The sequence below is a fragment of the Cyclopterus lumpus genome, chromosome 15, assembly GCF_009769545.1.
Source record: "Cyclopterus lumpus isolate fCycLum1 chromosome 15, fCycLum1.pri, whole genome shotgun sequence".
NCBI lineage: Eukaryota > Metazoa > Chordata > Actinopteri > Perciformes > Cyclopteridae > Cyclopterus > Cyclopterus lumpus.
This window is the reverse complement of record NC_046980.1, coordinates 21,928,988-21,948,650: the sequence shown is the minus strand read 5'-3', so window position 1 is coordinate 21,948,650 and position 19,663 is coordinate 21,928,988. Positions and strand designations below refer to the sequence as shown.

The 19,663-nt window shown below is 43.8% G+C and overlaps 1 protein-coding gene across 5 annotated transcripts; it reads right to left on the bottom strand.

The window, feature by feature from the left end:
• Nucleotides 1-2,430: 2,430 nt before the first annotated feature.
• On the bottom strand, nt 2,431-18,824 carry ikzf1 (IKAROS family zinc finger 1 (Ikaros)). 5 transcript variants are annotated; one of them, XM_034551296.1, is made up of 8 exons: nt 18,508-18,824; nt 13,973-14,026; nt 13,674-13,787; nt 8,247-8,516; nt 6,613-6,780; nt 5,257-5,382; nt 4,583-4,717; nt 2,431-4,057 (listed from the first exon to the last, which is right to left on the bottom strand). In XM_034551296.1, exons 1-8 carry the CDS (start codon nt 18,776-18,778, stop codon nt 3,348-3,350), a joined length of 1,848 nt encoding a protein of 615 aa, XP_034407187.1. In that variant the 5' UTR covers nt 18,779-18,824; the 3' UTR covers nt 2,431-3,347. The 5 variants fall into 5 exon arrangements, with proteins under 5 accessions (XP_034407187.1, XP_034407186.1, XP_034407188.1 ...); XM_034551295.1 differs by having other exon boundaries at nt 4,583-4,714; nt 18,508-18,685; XM_034551297.1 differs by lacking the exon at nt 4,583-4,717 and having other exon boundaries at nt 18,508-18,686.
• Nucleotides 18,825-19,663: the final 839 nt, after the last annotated feature.

The window sequence follows — 19,663 nt, the reverse complement described above, 5'->3', positions numbered from 1 at the left end:
GAATTAGCCAGCAGTGACAGTTGTCACCCCCCCCCCCCCCCCCCCCCCCCCCCCACAGCTGGACCAGGACAGATGCACAGAATTCCTCTGGTGCCGGTCGGATCCAAAGAGTACGGACTGGAAAACGGTGCCATATGGTGAAGGTTTGTAGCTCAATTTGACCGGCTGTGCAGCAGTGGTCACATCTGGGGCGGCGTGGTCACAAACACACACAGATCACACATTTTTGTTGTACTCTGTAATACTGACATTTGAAATCGAGGTGTGAATTGTATAAGATCAGCTGACTATTCAAGCAACCCGGAGAGGATTTATTTTGGAGCTGCTTTGTGTTGGAATATTGTGTGTTCAGTGATCACGTATAGACGGTGACGATAGAAACATTCAGAACCTTTACTAGTAATAAATATCATGTCAAAATACTTCATTAATATATATATACAATATATAGTCCTGTATTAAAAATGTACCTGAGTAAGAGAATAGAAGTATTCTACAGCAAAATGTACAAAAAATTTAAACCCTGAAGACTTTCATGAATTCTAACCCTACTTTTTTAAATATTACATATGCATTTTTCCAACAATAGTCATTGAATGCATCTACATGCTGTCATCGTTTCTCTCTTCAGTAGTTGTCATTGTGGTGACGGGGTCCAATTTAAATTTCCGGCCTGAATTTAAATTTGGAATTGATGGTAAACGCTGCAGCATGTAATCCAGCGCTACTAATAATTCAGAAAACTACTTGGCCGTTGTGCAGCTTGAATTCTGATTGCATGTGCAATAATTATTGACAAATGTATTATCAAAACAACACACGTTTGTTTGGCTGCACAATAAATATAAATAATAATAAATAATATTGTGACAAAGTAGTAGAACAGTCATTTTAAACCAATCCTGCCTAAAAACATAAGGAATATACTGTACTATTATACAGGCTGTAGTGCGTGAGGAGCTTTACAGGCAGTTTAATCCTGTGGTTCCAATCGGGTCACAAGGTAAATCTGAGGAAAAGGTTCTGCTACATTTATATCTTCTTTTCTTTGCTCAGATATTGAATACTTGTACCTCTCTGGGCCTCAAGCAGTCCGAATGAAACCATGTCTAGAGAAGTCTAGAAGGGAAACGTGTCCTCGGTGGAACTGCTCACAACTCATAGACATCTGAAACGAGGCCAGAGGCTCGAAGTAGACCTTTGTTAATCTGATTCAACGTATATTTAAAATCTTAATCCCCACAAAAAACAAGTTCAGCCACTGAGTGGGTATGTTTAGTTAGAAGTCACAAAGTATGCAGTGGACGTTCCGCTCGTGTAAAGTGTGAAACACCTCGAGTGCTGACATCTTGTTGGGTCCTCGGCCGAATCGGTTCGATCCGATACTTAAAGGAGTGTTTCCGCTGCTTGAAAGGGGAAGTGAGATTTGGGATTCTGGCAGGGCCAGAGTTGGTTGGCCAGATTATCACTATCATGCAAATGCCATCCCTCCCCTGTTGGGTCCCAGTCAAGCGTGGGGGGGGGGGGGGGGGGGGCTCAGCGCTGGCCACAGCTGCTTCCCGTTTCTGCTAAATGACACAGAAACCATCTGGACGAGGCCGCCGCCGAGCTCCTCCTGCCGGGCCCCGACCGAGCCTCCGCAGACGGGCCCGGCCCTCGGAGCCCCGGCCCCTGCCTTCTGCTCCAGTGCCCGATCCTCCGCTGCTCCTCAGAGGACCACACTCTTCAGGTCCTGGACACGGCACATGTCAACATGCTGGTGTGTGTGTGTGTGTGTGTGTGTGTGTGTGTGCTGCTTATGCTACAATGTACTCCCTTGATGTCACAATCTTAACACGAGGGTCTCCTCTGTGGACAAATGCCACTGGGATGTTTCAGCCTTCTGTCTGGCCTCCTTGGTGAGTTCATATGAAGGATTGTTTTTAGTTCAAATCAATAAATAAATGAGTGAGCGTAGGGTTTATAACTACAATACTGAAGAAAAGATGGATGTCTGATGGAAATTAGCTCTTTTGTGCAAAAATGGAAAATATTGTGAAAGCACTCATGGTCATCGTATGTGGAGAGGTGTTTATTTATTCTCCTCTCAGTGTTTGTGTGTGTTTTGATCTCAGATGCCAGTCATTCACTCTTTCTGGGCTCTTCCCTGACAGGCAGGAGAGAGCAGCATCTTTGAGCGACATCGAAACTTAATTATTTCAGAAGGTTCGAGAGTGAGAAGTGAAATCTCCATATTTCTTAAAGAAGGTAAAAACTTTTCATTATCTCCAGGAATGATTTTCAGTTTAGCGTGGACATTTTGACAGGTAGAATAATAAAAACGTCCATATGAATGTATAGAGAAGATCCCAAGTGTGGACCTCCAGTCATTAAACAACCTCCTCCTTATTACTTCACTCATCCACAGTAACACAAAACACTTGCCCGCTCTTTGTGCATATATAAAATATCCTTTATTGATATTTTGCAAGCATAAAGCTCCTTCAAACCTCAAATGGCTCATTTTCTTTCTGCAAGTGAAACGGTTCTTAGCCATCAGGTGCAAAACAAAAGGCCAGGATGACATGTTCTTCTGAAAAAAATTCAAAATTCAAATCCAGCAGCGGTCCTGTTTTCACCTCAAACACATTTAGTACAGTTGGACAGAAAGAGATGCAGCTTTTATTAACTACTCTACAAACAAACATCGATCACTGTAATAAATACAAAAACAGACAGGCGTGTGTTATAAATGTGATATAAATAATATGTAGGTTGTTACAAATACAAGAACAGGTTGAAACTTTTGAAAGGGACGTGTGGGGTTATCTACACGGAAATGGGTTTTGCTGCCCTGAAAACAACAAAACAAGTTAACAGATTTGTAAATGTGAGGATGGAAATCTTTTATAATCTCAATCTAGAAAAAAAGAAAAAAGTTGCAGCATGGGTTTCCAAAAGAAAAGACATTTTATACATTTGGCAAATACACCATTTAAAAACCTATGTAGGACTGTGGCCCAGTAGCTCTGCTGTGTTCATTGAGCATCATTTTAATAAAAGGTGAACCTCTCTTCCTTTTGAACATGACATTTGAAAGGGAAAATAAAAGTCTTGATTTATAGTTCCACATGAATATGTGTTCAACAAACATGCATACTTTGTATAAAAAAACACAACTTTCAGACATCAACAGTGTATTTTACACCTTGTATTTCCTATGTACTTATTTCCGCTGCATGTCTGCATGAGTGAGTGTGTGAGAGTGTGTGTGTGTGTGTGTGTGTGTGTGTGTGTGTGTGTGTGTGTGGCGTGTTGGCCACACGCACACCTGTTTGTCTGTGTGGAAGTGTGTGTTCTCTGGTGGCTCAGTAGCGATGCTCCCCCCGCGTTATGTGCGAGGAGAACTCGTAGCGGTCTTGACTCCGGTGACCACAGAGGTTGCACTCGAAGGGGTCTCTGAAGCCATGGCAGCCCATGTGAATGGTGTACATGACGTGGTCCAGGAAGAGAACGCGGCAGTGTTCGCACCGGTACGCCCTCACCTGCTCCCCGTCTGCCGTCACCACCTTGAAGCCCTCGGACGCCATCTCGATGCTGGCCCGGATGGCCTCGTACTGCCTCTGCTGCTCCTCCTTCACCAGGGGGAGCATGCCGTTCCTCACCCCCGAGGTGATGTGGTTGGTCAGGTAGATGAGGCCGGACGCCGCCCCGCCGGGACGATCCTCGTTGTTGCTCTCGGTGTCCGTGGAGTCCTGGCCGCTGTGGCTGGGCGAGCCGTCCTTCTCGCTGGAGGCCGACTTGGAGTTGGAGAGGAGCAGCAGGTTCTCGGCCGCGCTGTCATTGGCCGACGCGCCGCGGCCCATCCCCGCCTGGCCCTCGGGCGCCGCCTTGTGCAGGGGGTACAAGGAGCCGAGGCCCACGTCGGACGAGGAGGCCGGGGAGGTCTGGACCAGAGGCCGGAGCGACTCGGCCCCAAGGTAGCTGATGGCGCTGTTGATGGCCTGGTCGATGACGTGGGGCTGAATCAGCTCGCCTGCCCCGCCGTCGTAGGAGAGGTCCGACAGACGTTTGTCGCCTGAGGGTTGGGAGCGAGACACAAGAGCAACGTGGAGGTTACACTTGAACTTTCACCCCCGTCCTGGGATTACATCACGTGATTGCCGAGCCTGCTCCTCTCTAGCTGCGTCAGAAAATGACTCGCTGTTTATGTTTTTTTCTTTTGTCACTGTTATTGGTATTTCTAGTCCCATACTAGCTTCTTCCCGAGCCTCCTAATTTTCCGTTTGTTCTCTCTCTTTTGTTATCATCTATCATCATCCCAATGTGATATCATTACACACATGTAAACACTATTTTTAACAACGGCTTTTTCTAACACTGATTAAACAAGTTAAAAAGGCACAATTCCTGTTAAGGCTGAACTAAAAAAAAAAATCTACTTTTCTTTCTGTCACACTGGATACATACATTCTGCAAAGAAAAAAGTAATGAACACAAAACCCGTTGCAGCTTCACCTATGCAGCTTTCATAGTTACACAAATGTATCAGCAAAAGCAGCGATATCGTATTTGCACAAAGGAAGCAGAGTTCAGCCCTTACCCACAAACCTCTGTGGCATAGTGCTCTTACGCCTAGCTACGTTATTAGCTAGTCTGTCTAGCACCAAGGCTCTGTCAGATCCCGTCTGGCTTAAGTCTTCCCTCTGCTCATTCTGGCTGCTTTCTTCCTTTACTACTGGAAAGCAAGACAGAAAAGTAGATTTCAGAGTCAAAGTAACTTGAGTGTGTCCTGTTTAAAGTGATGAGCTGGCGCCTGACAACACATGGGGGGTATTCTCTTGGTCTGATGGTAGTTTTACTCACAGAGCGGACTATTCTGACACATGTGAGGCACTTGGTCTATAAATATTGTATTTGTCATGCTCACAGATGAGGTACAGATGTGTTTCTAGGCTTCAATGCAGAGCACCCTGAACATTAAATATCTTTACAGTCAGTTCATTCAACATATGACTGCTGGGCATATATGGATAAATACAGCACTTTATACTGACAACATAATTAAATAGACTAAATTATCCCCGCAATCATTTCCAACAGCTGAAGAACTTCTGCATGATATATTCAAATGGGAATGAGCGTAGTTTGACTTGACCTGTTTAGTTACAGCTTCATGGTGCACTGCTGCAGCATGCATAGCGAGTCCTGCACTCGGGCTAAGGTGAGCTATCAGATGTGGGGGAACGTGCAGTGTGCGTCTCGTGAGGCACCGACCTGTGTAGATGCTGTTCTGCAGCCCCATGCACTGGAGGTAGTTGTGACACCGCTCCTTGTGCTCCTCGAGAGAGCTCCGCTGCTTGTAGCTCCGCCCACAGTAAGCACACTTGTGGGGTTTTCCAACTGCAGAGACAAAAAAAAAAAACGACGACAACAACATTAGATCAGTGAACAACACAGTGCTATATTGTATCACATGGTTGATATTACCTTTCTGTTTATTTTTGGTTTAGTGACACAATAGAGATTCCACCTATAGTTAAGTTAATCTGCCCTTTTTGGTTTCTCTTTTCCTGGAAAAATACAGGAAGTGATGGATTTTACATTTCCAGTTTGACTGGAATAATAGGAAGAAGACAAACTGTGTATTTAGCGTGAACCGTGGTAAGACAAAGACTCCTCCCACCTAGAGAGGGTCCATCGAAAAGACCTGGCAGTACCGCCCACGCTGTTTGATTGACAGGTGATCTTTGTAGCTGCTAATGAACTGAGGTCACTGAGGTCATGTCCTCTGGGTTTTTCAGGGGGGGAATTTGGGAAGCAACTTACTCATTTTTATGAGCGCAGTCTTGTGTAGAGTTTACATATTTTTTAAAAGTATGGCAACAAAACAAATAAATAAAGGATTGACTATTTCCCCATCACAAGTGTATTCCTGGCCTTTTAAACTAGATAATAATAGTTGTGAAATATAATCTATTGAAATTGTAAATGAACAGTTGAAAAAATAAAATATTGAAAAAAGGGAACAATGACCTCAGTATTTCTAAAAGTCTGGTTATGGCCCTCGGGTATTTTTGTTGTTTAGTCAATCCCAAAGTCCTGCTGCATTAAAAACTTACTCGCGCCCCAAATGTGTGTTAATTCGTGGCTAAACGTGGTCCCAAACTAATACACTATTTACTGCAGTTTGAGCTACGTGCCCTGCTGTTTTTAGGAAATTGCTCAGCCTTGTTTTTAGAAAATAAATGATATTCATTGTAACCCCGTTTCCTTTGGTAAGAATGAACATCGTAGAAAGTACTGAGAGACTAACGCACTGTTGGTTTTTACGCCTTTCACGGATATGGAAGACAGTAAAATAAATAGATTTAAGTTGAAACAATAATCCTTTTGCAGCTCATCCCTTCACCGTTCGGCAGAGTTCTTCAGAGCAGTCTGTTTACGCGTGCTGTTTACACTCAAATATTTCATTAACACATACTTCTGCAAAGCATTTTGCCCAAAAAAAAGTGACACCATATCTACACCCTGTCAACTTCCCCTTACACTAATCTCTCACGGTATGCGCTGCAGAGCAGGAGTTACCACGAGTGCAGAAGTTTTCAGTGTGGGTGACCTTTGCGTACTCACCCGAGTGGGTGCGTAAATGGCCGGTGAGGGCGTCCCTCCTGCGGCAGGCGTAGCTGCACAGGTGACACTTGAAGGGTTTCTCCCCTGAATGGAGCTTGATGTGACGCAGCAGGTTGCCCTTCTGGGTGAAGGAGGCCCCGCACTGGCTGCACTGGAACGGCCGCTCTCCTGAGGGCAAGAGCACAACCGATGCACATAGTTGTAAACGGGCAGATAAAAAACGCAACTAGTGCGTTTCTGCCGTTTATGTATGCGTTTGTATTGTATGTTTTTTTGAATGCTCGTCTTCACTGCACCCCTCTCCCTAACCTCCCTGTGTGTGAGCCCTCCATAAAAGCACAACGTCTCTGTCTGTTATGCGCGGATGAAGAAGCGCGCTGCGGGGGGAATGTGGGGTCGCTGCACTACAAGCGTGCCGAGCGCCAGAACAAGCCGGATGATGGAGCGTCTCCGGGGCAGAGAGCGCTCCAGCAGCCTGGGAGAGGGTTTCACAGCAGAGTGACACCCTCTCTCTCTCCGTGCTCCCCCTGCCCCACCGGCTTCTGGCGCTCTGATCGAACAAGAGCCTTTCAGACTCAGCCTGCCAGTTCCGTAATGCACCATTGCCTAGGTCAATTTGATCTGAAAATCTCATTTTTTCCTCTTCTTCGTCTCTAAAATAAGAGCGGCACATCACAATGCAAATTCAGCCTCATTTGAATAAAGCGAAGGAAACACTTTGTGTTGAGAGCCAGTCTTCCTGATCAGCGCTTCTGGAATAAACCAATATCCAGCCTCTCCGAGTGTTGTGGCATTCTGTGAGAACGTTTTAATGTGGCTTTTTTTTCTTTTTTTTCTCAAAGGCCCCCCATAAAATAAGAGTCACCAGTGAAGCAGCAAAAATATATAAAAAAGGAAATTCATTAAAAATGCATTTCAGGAGCAAAGACTCACAGTATTTTCTATTTAAATAGGAGGCACTTCATTATATCATTTATTGTACTTTCTTTTGCATTTACATTAGTCTAGTGTTCCTTTCTTCCATTTTGAGTTTCATTAGTTTCTAAAGCTTGACAGTTAAGTGCCTTTTTCAAAAATGTTCCCCACCACTGGTTTGGCTTCATTACAATAGAATATCAATTTTGAAATTTGAAAAAACTTTTAATAGCCAGATAATTGTCACTTCATAGAGATTCCATTTAATTGCAGCATATATATCCTGTTTCTCAACCGACGGCATGTTTTTTCGGACCAAGTTCTTCTCTGCTACTTTATCGCTGTAATCATTTGATCAGTTACTGTTTCTTGCTATGTGGTAATTTAGAGTCCTTTAGACGAACAATAATAAATGCTAATGGTATACGCTCAAAGCTTATTTCACGCACGACAGGAAGGCTTACATGCATACAGCCAAACTACTGAGTATAAGAGTGAACGCAAACACAAGAACAGGCTCTAAAGTTTATTCATGCACGGTGCTTGTGTTAGAAGGAGGCAATGAATCTGAGCTTCATTTATGCCATTCAAAGTCTGAAGAAATGCTCTGCACGTGTGCGGGAGCCACAGCAGGCACCTTTCTACCCCTCATCCATCCTCTCATACTGACAGTGAACATGGGTGCAAAGGAAGGGCAAGAAGTAGTGCAGGTGGCTTACCAGTGTGGCTTCGCTTGTGCACCATCAACACATTGGGGCCAATGCAAACTATCCCACAGATATCGCACTTGAGCTTCCCGTTGGGCAGCCGGATACCGCCGGCCGAGGAGTAGGCCTTGGCTTCGAGGCTCGGCTGTGAGCCGTTCACCTTGGCCCCCGAGGCATCGATCACGCGCAAGTCTTCCGCGCACTCTTCCTCCTCCACGCCATTCATGTCACAGGCCAGCCCATTCTCCTCATCACTGCGAGCCTCAACTTTAATGTTACAGGCTGGAAAAGAGGGCAAGGGGGGTGGGGGGGCCACGGTTTAGAATAAGAGCATGATTCTTTCATGATGTTATATATTAAAGATGGGCAATTATCAGTGTGATATTGATACTGTGACATGAGATTAGATAGCGCTGCTTATCGTAACATGAACATTATTTATCTCACTGATTATTTCTAAAGCATGCAAGAGATCATTTAGTTCAGTATGACTGAGCTTAAGCTTTCTAAGTCATTATTATTGTCCTTCTTAATCGTGTTATTGTTCTTCTTTGTAAAATAATTGACCTATTCCTCGTGATGTGCTTTTTATTTTGGTGAGATGCTTCCCTAAACTTCTCCTTTATTTGTCTGAATAAGACATCACATTATGTGTCACATTGTTGTGTTATTTTCTTTAAAAATAAATGACATACTTTCTCATTTAATGCACACTAATTTGATGAACTCAAACTGTGTTTTGCTGGCAGCCATAAAACTGAACTTTAATAAGACTTTACTGTAGCCGACGTGTTTCTGTTCATCTGTCGGGACAGACACTGTGTTCAACGGCACTGCAAACTGCACTATTATATAACTAGCAACAACAGGTTTGCAAGGGAAAAAACCTCCTTCATGCAACACGTTCATGTTTACCAGGATGCTGCATCAAAACTGCAAAAGCTTCCCCTAGAACTTGAGATATCTTTTGTGAATAAAGCCTGTGAAAAATCAACAAACATCAGATGACATCAGCCTGCTCATCTAAACCGTAGACTATGCTGCTTATTTATTTCCCAGCAGCATAGCTGCATTACACAGGTGGATATAGCGTGCTTAATGTTCGAGGTGATGAAGAAACTCTCATCTAGCACAATCACACTTTGGTAAAACAAATGACAGCAAGATAAACAGGAAACAGAGACACAGGAAGCTGTGTGAAACTAGGGACGACGGCGGTGTCTATCAGAGCGAGAGAGTGCGATGTACACACGCAGGCACACATGAGGCAGCCTTTCAGGGGAATGAAAGTCAATGCCGCATGATTGATGAAGGCCAGAGATTGTAGTTTAGTGCAAACTACAATATCTACTAAATGTCTGGTGTTCCCGAAGTGATCAGAGCAGTTAAGTGTCCCTCCGTGCTGAAGTCCCTCAGCTACACCAGCTTGTGGTTTGCATGTCACGGTGGCAGCCTGATTTCCCCATGCTTCTACCTCTGTTTGTACAACTGAAGAGGAAGAAGTGGAAATCATGAAATATAGGAATCCATGGAAAAGGGGAAGCTTCAGAAAGAGGGCCTGTCTAACTGAAATACCAAGAATTATGGAGAAGTGACAGAAAGGGAAGCACAGGAAAGGAATTGTAAAACAGCCTGTAACTGAAACATGGTTTGTTGTTTTTTCTTTTTTCTGTTGTAGGAGTTTTGTTTTTCGACGAGAGCACGTAAATCCCCCACGTGTACAGAACGTTAGCAAACTAACAGCGTCGGATCATGAGATGTTTATGAACGCTTGTCCAATCAAAGTAGCATCGTCCCATCGTCCATCTCTACGCAACTTTTCAACAACAATCTGCTCACCTGTTCGACTGGTCAAATTCTGTGGACAAACTCTTGTTGCCGAGCAGATGAGATAAGAGAGACACCAGCCGTGCACGCATAGGGAAGGAAAGGCTTCACTCTATTAATGTGCACATCTGATGTTGAGTTTCAGTACTATCCATGACATCATTTTTAAATATATCCACCATTTATCCATTACTTTTCATTATTTATCCATTGCGCTCAACTATATAACCTTTAATGCACAACATTAACTATTGTGTCAAATGATACATTACTTTGAGCTCTTCAAACGTTACCTATTTTATACATTACTGTTAGCTAACTATTTTAAATGTGTATCCATTGCGCTCAGCTAACATGGATTATTTTAACCATTTGTGCATTTTAGCTAACATAATTTCTCTATTTATCCATTACTTTCAACTATTTAACCTTTTATCCACAACATAACTATTTTTTCCATTTATCCATTACTTTTAGCTAACGTGAACTATTACAGCAGTTTATCCATTACTTTTAGCTAACGTGAACTATTACAGCAGTTTATCCATTATTTTTAGCTAACGTGAACTATTACAGCAGTTTATCCATTACTTTTAGCTAACGTTAACTATTTCAGTAGTTTATCCATTACTTTTAGCTAACGTTAACTATTTCAGTAGTTTATCCATTACTTTTAGCTAACGTGAACTATTACAGCAGTTTATCCATTACTTTTAGCTAACTGTGACTATTTGAGCTGTTAAAATGAATGAATTTCTCACTTGAACCACTACCGTGTCTCAGTCAGGGATAAGCACTTAACATAAGGAGGGATTTGGTTTTAGGGCAAGTGATTGGGCTTATGACATTTACATATCACAGAGCTCGAAGGCAAAATGCTACAAGTGGCTACACCACTTCAACACTCTTAATTTAATTTATGGTTTTAGCCACATAACCTCTGGTTGCTACACTTCTCTGGGTAACTGAAGTACTTCACTAATGTCAACAGGGAGTTGTAAAATGATGTGCCAATAAAAAGGCTTAATCAAACTTTTGCTCAGCATTGGCAGGAGAGGTATTTCTCTGCACATGGAAATGTGCAAATTCAATATGAACAAAAGGTGTATACTGTAGGCTCCATACGGCATTTTGTTCCTTCTCACTTATTTCAGGATTATTTGAACAATAAACCTAATGTTTATCTGTGGTTGTCAGTTGCTGAGGCCGTCAGGTTGTCAGCCAGCTAAAGCAGCCAGAAGGGAACCATGAACGCTGGGCTGCCATCCACTTCTCATGGATATGGGGAAGTTGTGACTGAATTGGGAATAGGAAGAAGGCTTTTTACTTTTTTATCTTGTTTGTCACGGTCACACATCCTGATTTGCTCGTTTTGGGAAGCAAGGGTCAGACAAACAAAAAGGGTCTCAATATAACATGATGTGGATCTAACCTTCAGGTTACAGACGAAGGGGTAGAATGAAACAATGACAAATCAAATACTAGTTAGTGACTTACTAATATATATATATTTAAAAATGCTATTGTACTTGTATTGTAAAATATTTTTGTTTTTACAAAAATAAGAAATAATTGGAAGATTTGAAGCCACTTAGCAAGTATGTTAGTTCTGCAGCGTGGAAACAGGGAGCCTGCTTGAGGTTCCTGTTACTGACTTGTGCTGCTCTCACTGCCTGAAAATAACCTTGTGTGCAAAAGAGTGGGACCGCATGTTTTACACCACGGCAGTAACACTCTCTACGCCCCAACACAGCCTGCTTTTCCCCTCTCACTCAGAAAGTCGCCTCCACGTTTTCGGGAACTACACGGCTCAGTCTCCCTCTTCGTCTCAAGTCTCTGAAATAGCAACGCGGCTACATTCTGAATCACCGAAAGTGAAAGAACAAATCATTTCACTGGAAAGACGAGAAGGTCATCGTACGGCCTTGTCCTTTAACCAAACATGTCTCCATTAAAATATATATATATATATATATATATATATATATATATATATATATTTAAGCAACACAGGACAACTACATTCATTTTAGTTTGCATTTTTGGGACCATTTACTAAACACACATGATATGGGCAACAGAAACCTTGCAGCGTTGTGAATGCGCAGCAACAGCGAGGATTCCAGGCTCTGAAGGCTTATTTGCAACAGGAAACAACCTGGTTTTTGAGGTTTTGAGCTTTCGATACTTTGAGGTCCGTGTCCCACATATAGTCCCCCTGCTTTTTGCCTTTTTTCACGACAGAGAACTGAGCAGCACATGATCCTGGGTGATAATTATAACTCATTCTGCCTTTTATCACAGAGGCAGCCATGCATAGATGTACCAGATACTTGCACTTCCCTTCTTTCTCTCTGCCCCTATATAGACACACGTAAACACACACACACACACACACACACACACTCACACACACAAAGTGATCGTACTCTTATAGGGAATGAACAGCCAGCTGCGCCCTACCGATTTCTCTACCGATGAAATTCAGACATTTAAATCAGCTGCTTTCCGATGTGCTGTGTGTGTGTGCGTGCGTGTGTGTGTGTGTGTGTGTGTGCGTGCGTGCGACCTATGTGGTGTCGTGATGCACTGATCTCTCTGAGCTTGGCCCTCTTCCTGAAGTCTTTATCTCCAGGAGTGTTGCAACTGTCTGATGGCAAGTTCTTCTTGGGAAACTCTTGCACATCCTATTTCAGTTGAGCTGAGTTGCACCTCTTTGTGCACATTTCACATCTCAAACTTTCCCGAGTCTTTTTGTTTCTATATCTTCCATATCTCCTTTCTTTGTAATTGGTGAAGATTCAATAAATACACCTCATCTTCAAAGCGGTGACGCTCCCTATCATTTTGGACATTCAGTGAACGTATTAAATACAATAATTGTAATTAAAAACAATTATAATACTTTTAAAACATTACCTGTGTTATTTAAGCTATGAAAACTGAATTATATGTGTGATTTATCTTGCTGTTGTATTAAACTGATTAGCTTTGAATGACCAATAATGATTCCCCCCTGTTTTTTCTTTTCATAAACCCCCCCATGTTTGGAGACTTGAGATAAATATACGGCTCCCCTTGCATGCTTCATCCTTATTTTCACCATGATATTCCCTGGCTGGGTGTTCACAAACTCAAATCAAGGCCACATTAGCTATTCCTTAAGATTCGGCTTATTAATGACATGCCATGGATCAAAGGGATTTCTTTTTAACCTTTTCTGCCAATGACCTAAATGTAGCTCTTTGCAGCTTTAAATGAATTTTTCCAAGGGATTTGGCAAATATGTCCCACTGGATGTGTGGATGAAGTTGTAAAAACATTTAAACATTTTCTTTTATAAATATACATGTTACGCTTTTGATACTGACATTAATTTTAATTTAACCGTTTCCCACTGATTTGGATGCTTTGGGAGTGAACACATTACTGTTGGGAAAGGCACTGACTCGTTTGGATTGCTGCTTCGCGGATACCCTCAATTTAACGCTGCAATCACGCACTTGGATTACTTCGCTCCTAATTTGCACAACTGTCCGAGATGTTCTGGGGGGGGGGGGGGGGGGGGGGGGGGTTGGCAGTGGGTGCGTTTGGTGAGATGTTGCCTCGTACCTTTGTCCCCTCTGTTGTTCTGCTGGTTGGTGGAGCTGGCTGACAGGTCCTCGGGGACGGCCATGGGCTCCTCTGCCTCCTCGGATGCGTCATTGGTGGGGGGGCTGTCCCGGCCTGGGGAGACACACACACACACACACACACACACACACACACCGGCAAACGCACATCACTCACCACGCAGTCCCTCGACGCGTCTCATTCAGGAGACGCAAAATTACCTCCGGGCCTGTTTGTTGTGCCTATTGTATCTACTTTCTGCCCTCTACGGCTCAATCATGCAGCGGGTAGTCTTTTACCTGCCATCTGGGCCATTTCCTGGGCCTCCTCTGTCTCCATGCGGTGCAAGTACTCTAATGGGAAAGAGATGGAGATGTAGATGTGTGTGAGTTTAATCAAGTGCAGGCGGAGGAAACAACATTATAAAAAGCCAGAGTGGAGTAAAAGGGGTACTTCTCGGCGTGACTTTGTCACCTCGGTGAGATCACTCTTGTCACCGCGGCAGACACACCGCTGTCCCCCACATTACATTACAAAGAATCACAGACATTTTCATTACGAGTCTGACAGAGAGACTGAGCTCGGAGAGTGGCTTGGCTCCGGCTGATAGCGGCGGGTCACTGGGAACGGGCTTTCAGACCACATTTGTTATTTATTGTTAATTTCCTGCCACGTAATCATCCAAAAATGCAAACTGACTGCCGCAAAATTAAGCAGAAAATTAACTGGCCCCCGGGTCACGGGGATGCGGGTGTTTGCCGCTCCCAGCTGATCGGCGCCCGTGTTCTCTCTAATTTACTGAGCATGCATCGCTGAGTCCGCGGCCCGGGCACAGACGCATGCGAGCGACAATCAGAAACAAAGAGAGGGGTGGACCGAGAGGGAGAGTAATAGAGAGGGGAAGGGGACAGAAGAGCAGGGAGATAGATATCGAGGCAGAGACAGCGATGGGAGGGCAAGAAGTCAGGAGAGAAAACGCAACAGGAAGGCGCGGAGAAAAAGAAAAGAGACAGAAAAGCAGGCCGAAGAACGGAGAAGTTCTCTTTATTCATGGTTTTTCGTCTTGTTTTTTTTCTTCTTTTTTTTTTTAGAAGCAATCCTCCGGCCAGGGCTGAATATCTGAGGAGTCACCAGTGCTCGTGGCCCCATTAATAATGGATGGTCCTCGAGCCTGCAGCAGATGGGCCCGACAGCCTCAGCCCCAGCTCCGCCACTTCAAGAAGCCCTCCGTGGGGCCGCTGCCCAGTCCAAGCAGCCTCTCAGGGAGAAGTGAAGCTCCCGAAAATAGCGAAACAAGCCCAAGGGAGAAGGGGAACCTAGGCCTTCCTGTTTTACTGACAGATGGCTCCACACATTTGGAACAAATAGTGGGAAGCGACCGGGCCGCTCTGTCGCAACGCACAACATTCTGCGGAGTCAAGTCAGGAGCTCGGTGGCATGCAGACGCCCAGGATGCAAGTGTGAGGGGGGGGGGGGGGGCAAAGGTCACTGGTGCAGAAGATTTGTTCAGCACAACACCGGGGTGTTGCATGTTACTGGGCTGAGCTTTGCCTCGGCAGCGCCCTTCTTCAGCATCTGGAGTTTGGAGGTCGGGGGCAGAGGGCGGGTATATTCTCGTGTGCCTTTTTTTTTTTTTTTTTTTTTTTGGGGGCAGATGGTGCGAGGGGAAAACACGGATGTGTTGGCGGGGGGGGGGGCTTCGGCAGAAAATAAAAAAGACAGTTCCTACATTCAGCCACAACCCACTTGCGTAGGCATGTGTAAGGTGCACGAAGAATATTCAGGAAGTAGCTATTTTGTGATACTCTTTTCATGCTGTTTTAATTGTTCTACCGTGTTATCGTTTTTATTTTATTTTTACAATTTAAAGAAAGTATCCCATTTGGTTTTTAGTCACAATTTAGATACTGTGCCTTAATTTTCCAAGTTTAAAGTCCTACTCTTTTTTTTGACAAGAGCAGGTACTGTGCAACTTAAATGTTTTCATCCAACTTAACAGCCATGACTTATTTCTCATCTATTTAATCAAATCAAACGGAAATGATGAAAATAGCAGGATTTTCACGCCTTATTGCTTGTGTCCTGGTGGTTGTTGGGGGATGTGTGTGTGCGTGTGTGTGTGCGTGTGTGTGCGTGTGTGCGTGTGTGCGTGTGCATGTGTGTGTGTGTGTGTGTGTTTGTGAACTGGGGGCAGGTGGAATCTTTCAACCAGTGAAATAGAAGTCACAGAAAATCATTTTGACACAGCGCAGAGGGACTGGAAAAGTTTTGATCTGAGTATGTCAAGTAAGGAGAGGCAGGAAGAGGCTTGTGGGTTGACAGAATTCTCGGTCCTCCTCCTGTGTGTGTGTGTGTGTGTGTGTGTGTGTGTGTGTGTGTGTGTGTGTGTGTGTGTGTTGGTGGATGGGGGGGGGGGGGGGGGGTTAGATAGAGGCATCTGCTCATAGTGAGGTGCAAAAGCGACACCAGGGAGCAGGGTGGAGATGAGAAACAACGAAACCGTTAACAGATACTGAGGACCACACCAGCAACGTTTGGATACCCAGGAGGAAGCTTTAGACACTAGTGTGTGTTTAAATGAGCGCACACATTTAAAATGCTCAGTAAATACTGGGAAACACTCAAGTACAGAAATGGGTGAAAAAAAGATGTCACAAAAAAACAAGACATTTCTTGAGTGTGTCAGTTAGAATTTAAATTGTTTTGAAAATAATACAAAAATACATGTTTTAATTATAAGCCAACATCATGGCAGAATTTGAAATTGTTGACCTTTAATTGACTGATTAGACATTTAAAAACAAAATAAAAGTGTGATGCACGGCCCAGGAGGTTCATGTTAAAAATCGCTTTCATGTTTCTGCTTTTGACAATTAGACTTGTGGCTGGAATAAAACACGTATGTATATAGAATATTTTGTCACTGTATGAACTCAGTTTCATCGCATATTGATACTGAACTCACTCTGTACAAATCATAATTCTCTACTCTCTCACACTCTACTAGAAGTTTCCACTCCAGACAAACAGACGCACTGACGATTAAAGAAAACATCAGAATTAATCATTTTCACTGCCGCGCGTGGGTTGTATGTAGTAATGAAGCTGTGGCCGCTTTCTTATGAGCCATTAGGATTAGAGATTATCCCACACTGCCAAGCAATGTGGCGCACGGTCACCTTTGTTCATATGCACATGGAGACTCATCAGTAATTCATGAAATGTATGGGTGTGAGTGGGTAGATAGTGTTAGCGGATGTGTTCTTGGAGCCCGTTGAGGGGGTGAGGGGAGAGTAAAGGTGCGCTGAAGAGAAGTTTCCTTCATTTGCATCCGACACACTTCACTACTCTGCTATTCAGACAATACAATCATTTTAATAACTGCCTGCCTTCCTCTGCTCCCCCTTCCTCCTCCTCCATCTACTGACAAGAAAGATGATGTATCTGCAGACAGATTTGCAGCACTTCTCTTTCCAACTGAGATATGAAAAAGTCCTACGCGTGCAGGTACCGGGGTTCCTTTCCGAGTTTTTAATCGGTCCAACATCTGAATCAAGCGTATCTTATCTGCCTCCTTTCTCAAGTGTTATTTCATGTTAGATATTTGCATTTAAGTGTGATTTTAACTTCTCTTAAATGTTTCAAACTCAGAGAAAATTTTATTTTGACTTGAGAGCAAAATTCCAATACATTCATATTTGCTAAAAAAAATAATATATATATATATATATATATATATATATATTACATCAAAGTTTAAGCTTGTAAAAATGAACTCATGGAAACTCATTGACTTGTTGTTGTACATTTGACTTTAAAAGATACAATTATGAATATTCACATTCATTCCTAATTTGATCAAAAGCCCAAATCATGATGTTGTGCGTGTTGAAAAGGGGAAAACACTTTATTACAGTTAGCATCTGTTTTTCTGGGCGTTGATGAACTACTTTCCACCTCAGAGTAAAACAGTTCCATTAGCCCTGCCTACATGAGTGTATCTGTGTTTCACACAGACGTTTAACAACTAACTGAGACTGTGGTTCGACCAGCTGAAGACAAAGATTAACGGGATGAGAAATTATCCGACATATTGATTATTAATGTACACGCGCGCTCCAGTCAGCGGAGTGATTTCCTGTTTTTGCAGTGCTCAAGTATTTTTTTTTTTTTTTTGGCCCCGTACAAAAATTACGCCTCAATCAAAAGTTATTGTTTTTAGTCTCCCCCTGAAAACTGTGTATTGTAACATGTTTGTCAAACTTCAGACAGACAAAAGCGATCATCTGAAGTTTACTGAGCGCGCACATCTGTTGCATCAGGAGTGTAACAACCGAATAAACAGCTTCAAATGACTCGATAATTAGTAGGAAATCTTAGACATTACATTCATGTTTTTTTTTAAATAAATCCAAGTGATTGTGAAATGATTCAATCATATGTTCCCAAAAGAAAAAGAGACAGGAAAAAAGAGAAAAAAAAGAAAAAGGGGAACATTCCACTACTTCCGTTAAATGACTATTTAGTAACGAATGACACGGGACTATAGTTTTTTCTGTATCTCATAATTAAAAAAAGGTGCTCAGATGTGTTCATTCGTTTACATAATCCTGCACCGGCAGGAGAAACAACGCGCCGCACGCGGGATCTGATGCTGCGGCGCGTGCACCTGCACCGAAACTACAAGGGGACCGTCTCTTCTTTTTTTTTCCAGCCAGGTGCCCAAATTGTTTCCTAGAACTCTCTCTCGGCAAACGGGTGCCCCCTTTTAGAGGTCACGGCGGAGCCCTGGAGGTCAGCGTTGGAGCTGGGGGGGAAAAAAAAGTCACTTTACCTGCTATTCCTTGAGTTTGCAGTATGAAGTTCTTCCAACTCTCCCCGGCTCCATGTGCAGAAGGTCGCAGCGCCGCCGCGGCCCCATGGAGCTGCGCCCGGAGTCCCTCCCCTCTCCACTGCACTTCCTCGTTCCAGCCCAACATGACTCTGTCTCTGAGCTCGGCTGGGGCATCTCGCTCGCTTTTATCCACAGGCCGGGGAGTCGCGCCGCCGAGCCCCTGGCACTTGCTTTGTGCCGTGCCAATAAAAGCTGACACCCAGTAGACCATTACTGGCAGCCATGCATGAGATGGGATGAGGCGCGCGAGGAGAGTGGACCATTCATTGTTTATTTATTTCATTCTCACCGAGGAAGCTGACTGTGGGGGGGTAGGGGGGTCTCCTTACTTGCATATTGGACTGCTCCCCTTCTGTCACCTGTTCTGGCAGTCCATGAAATTAATATAATGAGTTTCTTTCTCTTTAATAATGTTTCATCCATTCATTTGACTGATGGTTTGCCCTCAGAGTCAAAGCATTCGGCCTGTCCCTCGCACCACATCATCGAGTGTCCAGTTAGTCACAACCTGGGCTCATTGTTTCCGTATTTATTATAATTATTATTTTTGATATCTATTTTTTTTTTTTTGGTCAACATTTCACTCTTTTGCTACTTTCTGTTTTGAGATGCTCGTGTCCTGCAGAAACCAAGACGCAGGAGTGCATCATGTTGACTGAAATGTGGGGTTCCCTCTGGTGCAAACCGTGGCTGTGCCCCCCCCCCCCCCACCCCCCCCCCCCCCCCCCCCTTCAGTTTCAAATGAGCCCCGTGTGACACTTAACTTTATAGAAGTTTTGCTGCAAAATGTAAATCACCTCAAATTCAAAACTGCTTGAAGATGACTTGAAGCCGAGATCCAACATTGGATGTGAATTAGTAAACCGTCACCACTCTATGCTTTCATCTCCCTCCATGGTAGGAGTATCATAGTATGAACATACAAGGCCAGGACTTCAAACATCCATCCATCCATTTTCAATAGCGCTTATCCTCATTAGGGTCGCGGGGGTGCTGGAGCCTATCCCAGCTGACATAGGGCGAAGGCAGGGGACACCCTGGACAGGCCGCCAGTCCATCGAGGGCACATGTAGGGACATACAACCATGTTCAATAT